Source organism: Rhinolophus ferrumequinum, chromosome 12 (assembly GCF_004115265.2).
Source record: "Rhinolophus ferrumequinum isolate MPI-CBG mRhiFer1 chromosome 12, mRhiFer1_v1.p, whole genome shotgun sequence".
Lineage (NCBI taxonomy): Eukaryota > Metazoa > Chordata > Mammalia > Chiroptera > Rhinolophidae > Rhinolophus > Rhinolophus ferrumequinum.
Genome location: NC_046295.1, coordinates 62366635 through 62383167, shown reverse-complemented (window position 1 = coordinate 62383167; position 16533 = coordinate 62366635). Strand labels below are relative to the sequence as shown.

At 43.1% G+C, this 16533-nt stretch overlaps 1 protein-coding gene across 7 annotated transcripts in view; it reads left to right on the top strand.

Moving 5' to 3' along the window:
- PTPN3 (protein tyrosine phosphatase non-receptor type 3) overlaps positions 1–2041 on the top strand; it is a 97553-nt gene extending 95512 nt beyond the window's left edge. For all 7 annotated transcript variants that reach the window (XM_033123454.1, XM_033123457.1, XM_033123452.1 and 4 more), the window contains one exon: positions 421–2041. In XM_033123454.1, the coding sequence (XP_032979345.1) occupies positions 421–498 (78 nt within the window). In that variant the 3' untranslated portion in view covers positions 499–2041. The remainder of the gene's footprint in view (positions 1–420) is intronic.
- The last annotated feature ends 14492 nt before the right edge of the window (positions 2042–16533 follow it).

The following is a 16533-nucleotide window of genomic DNA, read 5'->3' as shown; positions in this document are numbered from 1 at the left end:
CCTGGCCCACCTGCATGGCCCCTCCTCCCATGCCTACGTGTTCTAGGCCAGGCCCGTGAGCCCTGACTGCACTTCTCAGAGTGGGCTGTACTGCTCGGCACCTTCACACTGGAATGGTCCCCCATAACAACCATCACCCCTTCCCTGACTGCCCCAGACTGCCAGGTCCTCCCTCTGCCAGGATTCCATGACACTTTGTCCGTACCTCCCTGGGAGCAGCCCCTCACTTAGAGGAATAACGAGTTCACAGGTGTGTCTTCTCCACTCTGTTTCCCTGGCACGTGGCACAGGGTCTGGCCTGGCCCAGAGCTCGAGCTCAGCGGGTATTTAGGAATGATGTGAAAGAAGAACTACCTACGTGGTGGAATGCAACGCTTATGGCGCTGCTGCTGGACTTGACGGCTTTCTTTTCTTTTCCAGAGCCAGTACAAGTTTGTGTGTGAAGCGATTCTTCGTGTTTATGAAGAAGGCTTAGTCCAAATGCTGGATCCCAGTTAAGACAACTGTGAAAACGTTCATTCCTTTTTCCCAAGGGCATCCTCCTTAAGGACAGACCTTCTCTCTGGAAGCAGCAAGAGGAATCTGTAGGCTGTGGCGTGGGAAAGGAATGGGCACATTTGAACCCAGGCACTTTAAATTTCTATAAGAAAGGTATCGTGTACATAGGAACTGTATAGATAGGCATGCAGGGCTAGCGTGATTTAGGCCCGTTATTCCTCTTGGGAGAACTAAGCAGAAGGGGATCTCAGTTGGGGGCCTGTCCTCCCGAGACGTCGCCATGATCCTGTAAACCATCCTTGGGCAATTAAGAAGGGGGCTCCCGCAGCGCTGTTGACTTCCCACAAACAAGATGGTGTGGCAATTTCGAGTTGCTTGGATGTTTTGTATGTATATGTGTATAGGACTCAAAGGGCCGAGCTTTCTGTGCTTGTAGGCCACGCTGGAACAGTTTGCGTTCACCCACCCCCCGATGCGAAGGAAACCCTGATGAATGTACTGAACGGCGGGGGAGTGGGTTCTAAAGCGGAAGGATGAGTAGTACCTTTGCTGCCCTCCCTCCCTTTGTCCCAATTCCCTGCCACTTCGGATACTCGAGTTTCTGAGAATCGCATCCAAAATTCCCTGCTCTCTGCCTGCATCCGTGACCCTCTTCAGGTTCACACGCAGTGCCTGAACCGTATCAGGTGCGGGTGAATTTTCAGTCGAGACTCTGAGAACGCGGACTTGGGGTATGGTCTTGTTTGTTGTCTGTGCGTTAGTTGTAGGAGCAGGTGCTGCTCACCTCTCACTGCACACGCAGCACCCAAGACTGGAAGCGCCGACTACTGAATCTTCTACGTGGATTGCTGCTACTTCAAGCTGCTACACTTGAAACATTACGATTTTCCTGAGGGGAGATGGGATATCATCTGAATATTCAAAATCTTTGGCCCTTCTGAGGAAAGGTCTTCTGGTCGTTGAACCATGGGAAACCCAGCTTCTGTAGGGTTGTCTGTGGCTGTGTGTAGATGTGTGCGTGTGCCCGTGGGTGAATGTTTCTCAGGATTCCTAACGATTCATATGACAGTGGAGTTTATATAAAGAATGAGTCTCTGTATAGAAGAACAAATGTGTGCATTCACCCTCAGTTACAATGGTCTCCGTTTCATTTCAAAGGAGAGGATCAGACTATCTGAGAATAAACACAATTTGATGTTAATTTATTCTAAGTACACCCTGATTTTGATTGTCCTAAAGAATTCTGCCTTTGTTAATACTGTGTTCCATTTAAAAAAAAAAATTGTGACAAGATTGTAGCAAATTATTATTTAAGGAAAATAAAGTACATAAACATTTTAATGTGGTATGTTTAAATAGCAGTTTTTATGTATCCAGAGGAGGAAGCTAAGCCAGTGGCTTAACAGGATTTTTAGAAAAAGGAGGCTGTTATATGACAGTGCACAGAAGTGAAGCCATCTTAATGTTTAGCAAACTCTGTACCAATTCAGGAGATTCGTGGTTGTCAGAGGGATAAAGACCTATACCAGGGGTGTCCAAACTGCGGCCCGCGGGCCAACTGTGGCCCGCGATCCATTGTTAATTGGCCTGCAGCAGATTCCAAAAATATATTTAGTTTACTTAAATAAACCCGGTGAGGCAATACGTACTTCACCTCGAGTGAGTGGCCCGGCTGTTTGTGTATTTTACCGCGTATGGCCCTTGGTGAAAACCGTTGAAAAAAGTTTGGACATCCCTGAGCTATACCTGACCGGGTAGGTTTCTAAAGGTTCTTTATCTCCAGACCTAGCATATTTACTTGCATACTTCCCATCTTTTCCCCACCAATATTTTACTACCAAATGACGGCTGGGAGGGAGGTGTATATGTTGCTGTAACCCCATACTGGGGAACAGGTAACCACCTGAGTCCCGACTTGTCCGCATAGTGCCAGGCTAGCAGAAAGAAGCAGGAAAGGAGAGCTAAGCCATAGGAAGTTTGGCTGCTGGTCCCACTCATCAATAACTAGCTCTAGGCCCCGTCACTTAAGACCACTATCTACTTCCTCATCTGTGAAATCGGAGAAATAATACTGAGGACTTTGAGTTGAATATGAAGATTGACTAAAATCCTGCTGTCAATTTGAATTTTAATCAGCTGGAATCTGACACAGCTATGGATGAATTACTTGGAAAAGTTAACTTACCAGTGATCAGCCCAAACACCATGAAACAGAATCATACGGATTTTTCTAAGAGAAAGTTGCTTTTCTTCTAGGGAGAACAGAAGCACAAAGGAATGTCTTCCCAGGTACCTCTGTTCAGTTCTGGACTCAGAAAAATTCTATCAGCAAAGCAAAACAAAGAGGAGTGCGGGAAAACTGATGTACTTTGAAATACCATCAGGATGTTTAGCAAACAATGCCATTTAATAAAAATGTATCATTGCCTTGTGTGCAGAAAGCTTGAGGGAGAAGTCTAAATGTGTTTGCAGATTTGGGTTTGATTGTTGTTGTTTTTAATTGTCTAATATGGTTGCAGAAAATGCCTTTATTGTCATGCATTTCTAAGAGGCTTACCAAAGGTGGCAACTAGCCTTTTTCTGCCTCTGTGCAGGCTATTAGTTCAGACCCAGCAGACATTACCAGGAACAAAATCCACGAAATACTGGGGATGAACAAGACAAGAGAATGGGCAAAATATGCAAGTAAATACTGTATGTAGATACTGCCAATTCTGTAGTCAAGATTTCTCCTTCACCATCTTATACACTTAAGCAATTATACTTAAAAAGCCTTTCTGTAGTTCTAAGGGAAGAGCATCATATTCAGGATAAATATTTTGCCTGGGAAATTTGGCTGGGTGTGAATGGAGAAGCATTTGCGCCCTGCTTTCTGGCACTCTCCAGAAGATCTAATTAGATGCATCAATATACTGACTTAATCAATATGGGAGATTCTCTCCTGATGTCACTCTATAGTTCCTGCACTTGGTGTTTTTGACTTTCCAGAAAAAAAATATTCAACTCCATGTGGTTGCGGGTGGAATGGGAGTGGGTGGGGGGAGTATGGATCACAAACTTGTGCTGGTCTCTAATTCCTGCCATGGTAACTTATACTTAAATATGCTTTTAGATTAGTATAGATGCTATTGCTGCTGTGTTGCTACTTAACATTTTTCTGTTGCTCAGAAGTTATTATTTGAGTGCAAGCACCAGACCTCTTCATCCTGCAGAGGCAACAAAGAGACAGCAGCAATGGGGAAAGGTCCTAAGAGGCAGGTTTGGGGCTTAGACCTAAACTTAGGCACAATGTGTTGTCCTCAGCCCTCAGTTTTCTTACACATAAAAAGGGAAGGTTGGGCTGGAGTAGGTGAGTTCTTTGTTTCTTTCAGTGTTTACCATTCTAGGAGTCTGTTCCAGAGATTTGAAATTAATCCTAAATCAAAGGTGTATAGCAACCGGAGAGAGAGGTATCACATTTCTGGGACTTGTCCCCAAGAGATTGTCCCTCAGACCTTGACACTGTTGAATACAAAGACAAGGATTTTCACCTCTGGTTCCTGCCATCCTTGCCATCCTAAGCTGAAAACAGATTCAGTAAAGAGGACAGAAACTTGGACCTCAGCCGGAGGAACCACACGTGTGGGCTACTCATGGCTGGACTGTCTGCCATCTTTATAACGCACGTTCTGTTTGGAGCAACAAAAGGATTTGTGTTCATGTAGTTTTGAAAAGTGTCTTCATTGATGAGCAATATTTTTTCAGTACGTTTGGAATGTTTTTCATTCTGCTAGTGACTACTGAAAACAATTCGATCAATATAAAAACATTCAAGCTATGCAACACTATTGTGTGTTGACACTTTTATTCTAATAATTGTCTTGATTTCTGGAAGTGTTTCCGTGTTTTGTTTGCTTTTTTTTTTAAGTAAATATTAAGTCTTGGAAGAAAGTGCTCTCCACCCGCTCCTCCTTCCGTGTGGTCAGCAGCATGACCATGCACAGCACCGGTCTCTGTCTTGACTTTTGGTGGCAAATTCTAGATCACAATTAGGTTCAGCTCTCAAGGCAGCAGTAGCTTACACAAAGTGGAAATGTCTTTACCCTCTATCATGCAGGGCTGCCAGGGTGGCTCCATGAGCCTCAAGATCCAGGTTCCTTCCCACTTGTTGCTCTGCCGTCCCCAGTATGCAGTTTCTACGCTGAGGTCCACAATGGCAGCTCCAGCCATGTTCTCATTCCAGCCAGCAGGATGGAGCAGAGGGGTGAAGAAAAGCAAGACCCGTTCCCTCAAGGTGTATGTCATCTGGATGTTGTATATCCCATGGACCAAACAGCCATAGGGCAATACCTACTGCATGGGAGTCTGGGAAAGGTAGTTTTTATTCCAAGAAGCCGTGTGCCTAACTGAAACCCAGGAGTTCTCTTTCTGAGAAAGGATGGGTTTGAGGGACGATTAGTGGTTTCTGCCATAGCTCAACCCGTTGGTCTCCTTTCTTGGCTCACATAGAGCCCACTCCTCTCTCCAAGGTAGACAACCCAAACCCCATCCAGTTAGGGCATGAAGCATAAGCTAAAATCACCTTTGGGTGATTTGTGGTCTCCATCAGCTCTGGGTGGCTTCTTGAGGTCTAATGACCTATAAACGGGAGACAAGTTATCTTCTCCAAACAGTCCTTACTACGAAGTAGAAAGAGGCAAATAGCCGTTGGAAACTAATTCATAAGAAAGGGGAACAGGAAACACTGCTCCAAGTGGATATCAAAGGCCACTGCACAGGAAGAATAAAGACACCGCTGGCAAGCCCACGAGTCTCCTGAGAGCCACCTGACAGCCACTCCAGCTCTCTGGAAGGAGCTCCTTGTCCCTTGATCTCCATGGCCATGTCTGAGATGGAACTGCAGAGGGCGGACTTCTTGGGGACAGCATAGCTTTTGTAGCCTGCTTATTCCTGGGGCAGTTTTGGGGTGTCTTCAAGGTTGTTCTTTGCCAGTAGAATTTCACCAAGTACCCACAGCTGAATATCTAGACTGACATTCTCTGCTCTCATTAGCCTCTTTCTCAAAGGTGGCTACACTGGCCACCTCAAAGAGAGGCGGCCTTAATCTGATCTTTGGAGCTACCTGGTTTGCATTTTCTGACAGAAGTCTGAAAAATGGTTTGCTGCCCCCAGCCTTACCTCCTGCTAAGGCTTCCACTTAAAAGCCACTGCTCTCAATAGCTGTATTTCAGAGAATAGAAGCTGTTGAACAGAAGCATTTCTATGTTTTAGGACCATAATTTTGAGCCCAGGCTACAGACCGTGCTTCCCTTAGCAAAACAGGATTCCTTCTCATCTGTTGAGTCTAGCTGGGTCTAGCTCCAGGTCATCTCACTTTTATGAGAGAGTGAAAAGCAACAAGAAGCAACAGTCAGTCATATTTTTGCAGTCTTCCACCATTTTCTCCATTGTCATGGCCTCAACGTGTCCACCGTCAAAGCTACTGCAGATGACAGTTTCATCAATTGTCTAGCCACTACCTGTCCTTGCTATCTGCTGGCCTGCATATTCCACTAAGCCAGTGCCACATTTTAGATGTTATTTGCAGCATCCCACTTTCAGGTATCAAATTCTGAATCCAAAAACTAAAGTAAAGGTGGTTAGAGCAAAATATTTCTCAGATAAACACAGGAATCCAGAGCTGGTACGGTGTCTGCATGGTCATTGGGACCCATGCTCCTCCAATCTGGTGGCTCCACTGTCCTCAACATACACCTTCCAACTCACAGTCCAAAATAGCTGCTCCAGCTCCACCCATCACATCCACATTCCAGCTGGAAAGAAAGAAGAAAGGGAAAGGAAAAAAGAATGCCCTATTCTCTTTAAGAGAGATTTATATACAATTGGCCAGAACTTAATCCTATGGGTACACCTATCTGCAAGGGAGGAAATATAGTCTTCATTCTGAATGGCACTCTACTCAGCCAACATTTAGGAATTTTATTATTGAAGAAGGGGACATGATTATTACAACACAATCAGCAGCCTCCCTGCATATTCTTTGACTTCAGATCTACTGGTGGGCTGATTCATGAGGACTTAACCCTGCCCAAGACCCAGCACATAGGAATAAATGCAGTTATGTCATTTAAGCAAGGCTGATCCACCATCTTGAAGTATAGCACTGATAGCTTCTGACAGGATCAGCATCCATCCATTACACACACAACACCATTTGAATAAAAGTAGACTGATAACACAAATTCCACCTCTTTTAGAAACCCCAGATCCCTACCCATTCCCCACCCCCAAATTATACAGACTAGTCTTCATCTATAGGCACCCATGTAGCCTTTGCTGGTTCATCCCTAAACCTCTGGATTTCTCTCCAGTCAAGGAAGGCTCCAGGATTTCTCCCAAGGCTGTCCCAGGACTTCCAACATCATTGTCCAAACCAGAGGAAGAGCCAGGTAAGAAGACCCATTGGGATGCCGGGGCAGAGGGCCGGGGAGAGAGCTTGGCAGTGAGGATGAAGTGGTCTTAGCCTAGACATTTAAGAGGAAGAAGCGATGATAACTGATGGGTGTACAGAGGGAGGAGCAAGGATGGGGCCAGTTTCTAGGCTGGGCAACTGGGTGTGTGTGGCTGCCACAAACAAGGAGAACGAGGTGTGGGGAAGATGATGCGATTGTTCTTTGGGTCTGCAGTCTAACGTCAGGGACACACATGTAACCAGTCTGAGGAGTCTCTGATTGCAATATCTGAATGTGAAAATTCTTAAAAATGGTGTAGACATTTCTGGGTCCTGAGCACCCCAATCGGCTATAGTAAATGTCTTTTGTGCCATTCTTATTTATATTTTAATCCATTTGTATGATTTCTGTAATCAAATCTGGTTATTAAAATAACCTGTCCGGGGTGAATATGCAGCTGTCTCAGTCTCCTCATGTTGCAATAACAAAATGCTATCAGCTTGGGGGCTTCAACACAGACATTTCCTTCTCACAGTTCCAAAAGTCCAAGATCAGGTGCTGGCAGCTTCGGTTCCTGGTGAGAGTTCTCCCCTTGCAGACAGGCACCTTCTTACTGTGTCCCCACACAGTAAGGGCAGAGAGAGCCCTAATTCTCTTACTCCTCTTTTAAGGGCACTAATCCCATCATAGAGGCCCCACCCTTGTGACCTCATGACCTTATCTAAATGTAATTACTTCCCAAGGGCTCCACCTCCAAAAACCATCACATTGGGGGTTAGAGCTTCAACACAATTCAGTCCATAGCAGCAAATTCATATTTTATCATAATTGTAATCAGAAGTCCAGTTCTCTCTGAACTTCCTTCCCCACCCCACCCTGTCTGCCCGAACTCTCAGCGGCCTCACTCTCCCCTAGAAACCCACAGGCAAGGCAGATGCGAAAGAGAATACTTCTCACAAGGGGGCAGCAAGTTGGGGCTGGGGACAGGTCTCCTACCTTGGTCCCAATATCGGCTTCCGCTCTTGGTGGTCTTGGCACAGGCACTATGTATGATTTTCTTTAGAAGTGTTCAGCTTTCCCCTTCCAGCATGGTGGGACAACACTCCTCCTCCCTCCCTGGGAGGAGGGGACATGCCTTCCTTCAGCCTCCATCAGCAATACCCACCCCAACCTGGTCCCTGAGTTACGCATCCCATCACTCAGCTAGGTGGCGATGGGCAGTCTCACATTTTTAGCATCTCTGTTCCTCCATAGAAGACAATGTCATCTTTGGCATTGACATATGTCCAATGTCCCTGGAGTTGTGCAGTCACAGTGCTGACCACCCTTACTCACACAGACCACAAGAACCATGGGGTCATCTTTTGCGCTGCTCTGGAGCCCTATAGAAAATGCATCAGTGGGTGATGGCCCCACCTGGAGCTCCATCCATTTCTCACTTATGCTTTGAGAAATGGCTCCACAGTTTCTTCCAGAACACCCAATGGCAAGCTCAAGATTCTGATTGAACAAACCTTTGCCTAAAATAATCCTCATGCCTCAGAGGCTTTAACTTGCATCCCCTCACTTAATGCCAAGCAGACAATTGTGAATACAGAGAGGAAATGTCTTCTCCCTATTCCACACAAACAATGGGAGGCCCCTGGGCAGGAAGGGTGGTGCCTCTAAAGTGTGCGGTCAGTAACGAGGTCAAGATCACATCTCAGAGCTGGTCCCTATGGACTCCGTTGCGGCTGCCCCTGAGCACAGAGCATGGTGTGAACTGCCCGCACCACTGAAGTCCATCCTGCCCTGGACACTGGGTAGAGCTGGCCCCACAGCTGCCTGCCACCCTGACCAGAATGGATCTACATTGTAGGCAGCTCTGAATTGTGGAACAGAAGCTCCTCATGGGCAGAGCCCAGGTCATGTGCCCATGCCTAGCTCTAAGAGAGGCTGGAAAAGCAGACATTTGTCGTTTCCAGCGTCTGTAATGGGAGATGTGGGAAGTGACCTCTGCCTCATAGTAGAAGTGTTTCCAAACAGAGAAGCTGAGTGACCAAAACCAAACGTGCGCTATAGTTCATACATTTTGCTAGCCAATATCCTCCCCATCCTTCTAAAACACAACAGTGCTCCCACATGCCATAGAACAACCATCCCTTATACAACGAAAATCTGCTCAACTGGAACTGTCATCAGTTACAGCTAGCCGCAAATCCCAGATAGGAATTCCTTGTCTATTTGGTCATGAAACTATCTCCTTTTCCTGTAGTCTACGGACTACATTCTATATGACCACTACCTTGTATGAAGAGGCAGTGCCCACAAGAAGAGTGCTTGGATCCTGTCCAGAGTGTGAGGTCTCTCTGACTTAGGCCTTTGGGGCTCCAGCGAGGAAATTGTCTCAGCTCCTAGGTGTCACCGAGACCAGATGCAGGTTTCTGGTTGTGGTGAGAGACCTTCCAGGCGAAGGTGGGAGGTGTGTAAATGATAGTAATCAAGGCCTGTAAGTCAAGTTCCTAAACAAAAGAGACACGCTATTTATTAACCAACCATAAAAACTCAAAAACTTGAAACAGAAACAACTGAGACACGCCTAGAAAAATACATTCTAAAAGAGATACGAAAGGGATAGTCCAGTAGTCCCTTGTTTCTCGTCTCAAATCCAGGTGGTCCTCGATAACAAAAAGCATGCAGGAATTCTGTTTTTGTCTTAGGTCGGCGTTGTCCAGAAGTGCAGGAACACAACGGGCCGAGGAGCCGATCCCTTCCCTACAGACACGTCCATCTCCAACCTCTTGTGTTTCTGTCTTTCACTACTTAAGTAAATTGGCCTCAGGAGAGCCCTCCCCCCCAAAATGACTTTATTGTCTTCTTTCTGCCTCATTCATCTCAGGAAAAGCTCTCCTCACTTTTTTCTTCATACCATCGAGAAATAACAAAGATGTTCATACCAGGATTCTTCATAATGGGCCAAAAGTGGAAACCACCCAAATGTTGATGAATGGATAAACAAAATGTGGTCTGGCCACAACAAGGAGTGAAGTACTTGTACACGTACATGCTACAACGTGGATGAGTCTTGAAAACATACTAAGTGCACCAAGCCGGACACAAAATGTCACATATTGTATGATTCCATTCATATGCTTTGTCCAGAAAAGGCCAATCCATAGAGACAGAAAGTAGCTCAGAAGTTGCCAGGGGCTGGGAGGCAGGGGAATGGGAAGTGAATGCCAGTGGGGGTGGGGTTTCCTTTGGGAGCAAGTAAAATGTTCCGAAATTACAGAGTGGTGATACTGTATAGTCATACAATATTGTGGATATACTAAACACCATTAAATTGCACACTTAAAAATGGTGAATTTTATAGTATGTGAAGTTCATCTAAATTTTAAAATTGCAAACAAACGAACTAAAAAAGAGAGTCATCAGTCCCCAGGAAGGAGAGTTTAAGTTGTTCTGAGGGACAGGTGGTGACAGACATCAAAGCCATCTGAAACCCCCCACCCCCACCCCACCCCCTAGTAACTCCACTTCTAGGAATCTGACCTAAGGGAATAGCTTAAGGGTCTTGGGTTGTGATATCAAGACAGTTTTTAAATGTTTTTTCAGCTAGGTATTTTTATAGTGAACATTTGGGAACAATCTCAGTGCGTGGCAGTCTGAGTCTGGTTCAATGAAGTTTGGTGCACTTGTGTTACAGGGCACTGTGCAGCTCTGAAAGTCGGCGTGGAAGCCACAGACACCCATACACAGAATCCATGATGTTTGGGTAAGTAAGACACTCAGGTTACAGAGTAGTAGTATTGTGTGACTTGAACACAATAAATTATATTAATTATATATGTTTATACTTATATAAAGTCAGTACAGTGTGGTGGCTAAGAATACAGATTGTGGAGCCAGATAGCCTCCGTTCCAAGCTCAGCTCCTCACCACTGACCAGCTGTAAGCCCTCGGGTGAGATACCTAACCTCTCTGAGCCTGTGTTCTCTCACCTTTGTGTGCTTTTCTGAGCTTCAGTTTTCTGATCTATAAACTGGGGTAATAATATCTACCTCATAGAGTTGTTGTGGAGTTATGGGGAAAATTAGACTATTCATGGTACCTAAGTGCTGTATTAGCTATTACTGTGATGATAGATGATAGACAGACAGATAGATAGATAGATAGATAGATAGATAGAACACAGGAGAGAGAGAGAGAGAGAGAGAGAGAGAGAGAGAGAGAGAGAGAGAGAGAGAATAGCTCAGAGTGTCTGTCTCTAGGGATAGAGTTGTAAGTGGATGTCTTTTGCTTAGCACAGTCTAAGTTCCTGCCATGAACATGCATTACTTGTATACTTTTTTAAAGGCTAGAATAGTGCTACTAATGCACATATAGTGAAGAAGTGAAAAACGTTAAACTTGGCAGTGAAATTAGATGTAAGAATCACAGCCTCTTACTTCTCCTTGTGTCAGACAAGATTCTTTTGATTGCAAATGACAGGAACCCAACTCAGATTAGCTTAAACCAAAAAGGGGGACTCCTGGGCAAGACAATAAGCTGGTGCCAAAATGGAAGGGAGACTTCAAGAAGTAGGGCCGCTCAATGAAGTGATTAGATTCTTGGCTCCTTTTGTTTCTGCTTCACTCAGCTTTCATTATATTGGCTGTCTCCAGATGGCCTGGTAGATGGCTCTTTCTCATTGCCCCAAAGCCAGAAAGGAAAGAAAGCAGGTCCCTCCATTCCCATTCAGTGCTGCTCAAGGAAGCATTCTGATTGGACCAGCTCAGGCTAAGGGCTCACCCCTTGGACCAATCAGTGTGGCCCAGGGGTTTGTCAGTGAGTCATAGACCCACCCTCACAAAACTTGACTACTGGACTGGAGAGAGGGAGACAGAAGCATCTTCCAGAGGAAGGAGTTGTTCTGGGTAAACTCTAAAGAGTCCTAACATTTGCTGTGCCCTATACTGAGTGTTTCACTGGCCAAAGCACTTGATATGCTGGCCTCATTGCATAAATGCCTGGAGAGTTTCCAGAGGACTCCTCCAGAGCTGCAAAAAAATACCGAGTTCATGCCCCATCTTATTCGAATTAAAACCGTATTACTCCAAGGACCCGTCTTCAAGAAAGAGAGAAAACCTTTCAATCTCTTTCCACTTTGATTTACATCAGCATCAAAAGGTATCCTGCTTGTTAATGTTACAAATATGATGTGGATTAAATGGATAAGTCAATTTGGAATCACAAACATTCACATGAAGATGACCTGTTTTAACACAACTCTTTCTTTGTGATCTGGGGACAGTCTTATTTGCCAATCACACTGTAAGGATGAGGTTTGTGTTTTTGCATTTTTGGCCCAAAGCCCCCACAGTGTCATCTTGCTCCCCTCCTTGGAGGAGTGTGACAACTTCTATCCTCAGAGATACTCACAGCTGTATTCTCCTTTCCTCATATCCACATGCCCCATGCCTTCCCAGCTGCCCAGGTCTAGCTCAAATGCCCTTTCCTCCGGGAAGCCATCCTTACCTGCCTCTTCCTGAACTGAAGCAATGTTTTGTCCTCTGGCCCTCTCTGATGGCTTGGAATTGTGTTGCTTCTCTTGTGTTAGAGTCACTGGTTATGCTCCCTTTGTCTCCCTCCTGGAGAGAGAATCATGCATGGTTCATCTCGGTGCCCCTACAGACACACACGTACACTATGAAAAGTAGGTATCAATAAATGCCTGTTGAATGAACACAGGCCAATACTCTTTCCATTGCCAGTCTCAGGTAGGGTTCGGTTCTCCCTAACACTCTTCCTTTTTTATATTACTTAACACCCTCCTCACCCTTATCCCCAGGGGGAAATGAAAGAAAAAAATGTCTAGATCTGGTCACATAAAAATTCAGAACACCATAAACACAATAAAAAGACAATCAGGAAACTGGAAAAAATATTTGCAACAGATATAAAAAATTCAACTAAGAGATGCCATTTTTAGCTCAAACTTGGCAAAAATAAAAGTCATGTTTTTGGAGAATATTTAATGACAATTTTATGGAAAATATTGGAATAGAGAAAAGCCTGGCAAGAAAGTCAACAACATTTTAATAGTGGTTAGACCAAAATTTCGGGATTATACGTTGTTGTTTTTTTTAAGTTTTGCTCTTTTCCTATTATTTATAATAAATAAGCATCATATATATCATCATAAGAACAAAGCAACAGATGCCATCTTTTGCTGAATATCCTATAAGATAAAGAATCCACGTTGGTAAGGGAGTGGTGAGATGAAGAAGCTAGAGTATAAATGGTCCAACCTTCTAGGAGAGCAGTATATAGTAAGTACTTATTAACAGTATATAATAAGAGCTTCCAAAATGTTGATATTCTCTAACCTAACTTCTATTTATAGTTATTGGAATCATTCCGATAACTAGAATAAAACATTACTAGGAAATATTTTGACTTTCAGTCATTGATTCTAATGATTAGAATTTAAAAAAATGACTAAAAACTCAAACAGAAAAGGGAACAATGATTTAAATGCAGTAATATTCATTGCAAAGCTTTCTAAAATACGAAAAAATGGGAAACAACTTACGTGTCCAATACTGAGGATATGGGTTAAGTAAATTATGGTATGGTCAAATAATGGAATCGTATACCATCATGAAAATGCCATTTAAAAAATATTTAAATAAAATAAAAAACGGTTATGATGTAATAGTCAGTGTAAAACCTTGATAAACAACTAGGTAAATAGTGTGATATCCAAGGTGTATACATTGGTATATACATAAAAAGGGGCTCAGAAGATTATACCAATATGTTAACAGTGACTATCTCTAGGTTTATGAATTATGGGTGATTTTAGTTTTTTCCCCACAATTATTATGCATTTTTTTAATTAGAAAAAAAACGTTTTTCAAAAGGTCCCCATGATTTTTAACTAGTCACAAATTGCTTTATAGTACAACCTACTGTCACAAATGCACATTATTTGACCCAGCAATTCAACCTTCAGGAGCAGAGTCCTCGTATGTCTCCAAGTGTTGACCACAGCGTTGTAATGGCAGGAGATTAGAAACCACTTGAGCATAGAGATTATAAGACAGATCTACCATGGGGTATTCTGCAGTCATGACAAGAACACGGAAGACCTTTATTGTTTTGTCATTGTCATTCTATACTTCTACATTATTCTGTATGATTACTAATGGAAAATATTCTATACTATCATTTTTATTATTATTCTATACTAACAGAGAAGGCTCTCCAAGATAGAGTGTTAAATGAAAACAACAAGATAAGGACAAAGTGTAGAGGCAATTTCCCACTGCATAAAAAGGGGGAAAATAATCCATCTATGTAGATAGATAGACTTGTCTGTAACTATTTCTATAGACACTTACTTCTGTAGGCACGGAATAACTCTGGAAGGTTACACAAGGGACTGAGAACACTAGTTGCCTCTGGGGAAGGGACAGAGGTGAAAGACAGATGTTTCACTGTAGACCCTTTGGTCCCTTTCAAATCAGTGACTACATTGTTTATTCAGTAATAAGTAATGCATACAACTAAAGTCAAAATGAACAACCACTGGTTCTTAGCATTGTTGTTAAGAGCTTGGGCTGTGGATTCAATTTGCCTTCATTTAAATCCCAATTACACTGCTTGGTAACTGTGGAAACACCAGGGCATTTCTTCCTTTTTTTTTTTTTTTCAGGATTAGATTTGGCATTTTATTATTTCAGAACAATAATATGTTGAAGTCAGATGGTAGAAGTGGTCAGAGTTCTATGAAAGATTTTTATCGACGACCAATTATAGTCATTAAAAAATTATATCCTTGATTTTTTATTATTTTCAAAATAACTTAATTTTTCTTTAATGCATTTCTTTATTTTCTTGCATTTTAGTTTACAATTTGTCACTCCAGTTATCGCACATTCAATCTTGTACGATGACTACCTTTCACAGTTGCTGAACTCTTCTATTTCCTTTCTTTGTACTTAAAAATTTATAACATATACGTACCTCTGAGACTGAAATGATCCTCTTAGTAATGATCCATATTTGATATGTTTCCATTACGAGTTTCGACAGTCTCTTTAAACATTTATGTATTTTTAGCAAAGCTAATTATATATACATTTTGTTGTATTTTCCCATGAACACAACAGGCTTTTGTTTCTGAGTTCAATGAGAATAGCAATTTTTAAATATCATAAGTGCATAAATTACTAATTTTTTGAATAGACTGCTCCTGTATAATCAGTCCTAGGCAGGGATAGACTGACCCATGAAGGAACAGGCCTTTGTATGTAATATTTCCCAATGCTTTCTGAATGTGTGTGCAGTCTCGATGTGGCTTCTTTATATCCTTAGTTATAGGACTTCTGTTCAGCTAGTCTTCAGATGGTTCACCAGGTTGATTGTTCTACAGTTTAGTTGTAATTTTCATGTGGTCCTGGGAGGAGGCGAGCACAGCGTTTACCTACTCCACCGTCTTGCCCTAATGGCTGTAAGCTCAGCCTCTTGGCCACAAAATGCAGGTGATAATCACACCTGCCTCGAGGGGTTGTTATGAGGATTAATGAGATTATTAAACGAGGAGTCAATGAGATAATCCTGTACATAAATGTAAAGTGCTTTGTTTTATACCTAACATCATAACGTTTTACTATTATTCCTTGACTGGCTTGGGAATGGCCAGTGCACAAATCCATTGGAATGGTCCCTGCCTCCCCAGTATGGAACAGCACTGCTTACTGCATAAGGTTGGGCAGATAAAATGAGTTAATGTATTTTAAATCTCTGAAACACTGCCTGGTTCATAGGGAAGGTAAACAATTGTTATTAACACAACCATCCTTTAAAAGGCCATTCCCATTCTTTCCTCACATCTCCGATTTCATGGGCTCTCACTCTATTTCAAGAGTTGTATCTTCCCTAGAATGTCTATGTAAACACTTTTCAAACCTGCCTGTTCTTTTCTCATACTGTTCTGCTCTGGCTTTAAGGCTTAAAGAAGTATCTGTTCCTTTATCACTTCAAAAAATTGCAAACCTGCTTGTTTTAAGGTTTTGTTCAAGTTGTTTTATTACCTTTTGTTCTTGGGGTGCGGTCTTTTATTTGTTGCAGCTGCTGACTGCCTGTGGCTTATTTCCTCATGTGGGTTTATAAGCATTTTGTACACTCCTCTTCATCAGGTTTCTGTGAACACTCATGACTGTGGACATGTCCATATCCTGTGGTTCGGTGGACCCTTCGGTCCCCCGAGATGTACCAGTTCTGGACAAGTTTTTATATCAATTTCTTCACTTGGAATCTCCATTCATACAAGTGGTAGGATGGAGACCCCACATCTGCACATGGCCCAGAATCAGGAGGTGGAGTGTTTCTGGTCCTGCCTCCATGGTGAGGCAGCCTTTGGGACTTCTTGCTTGTTTTCGGCAGACAATTCATTTCCACCTTCCTGCAAGCACAGAGCCCCTCACAGGCAGGTAGGAAATCTGCAGCCCCAACCACCCAGTTTGAATATCCTTTTAGCCCCTGCCTTCAGCCCGACCATATCACAGTTGTTGCACACTTTATGGAGGGGGATATATCCATGAAGTCAGGACATACTGATATCTAAAGAGAGAAA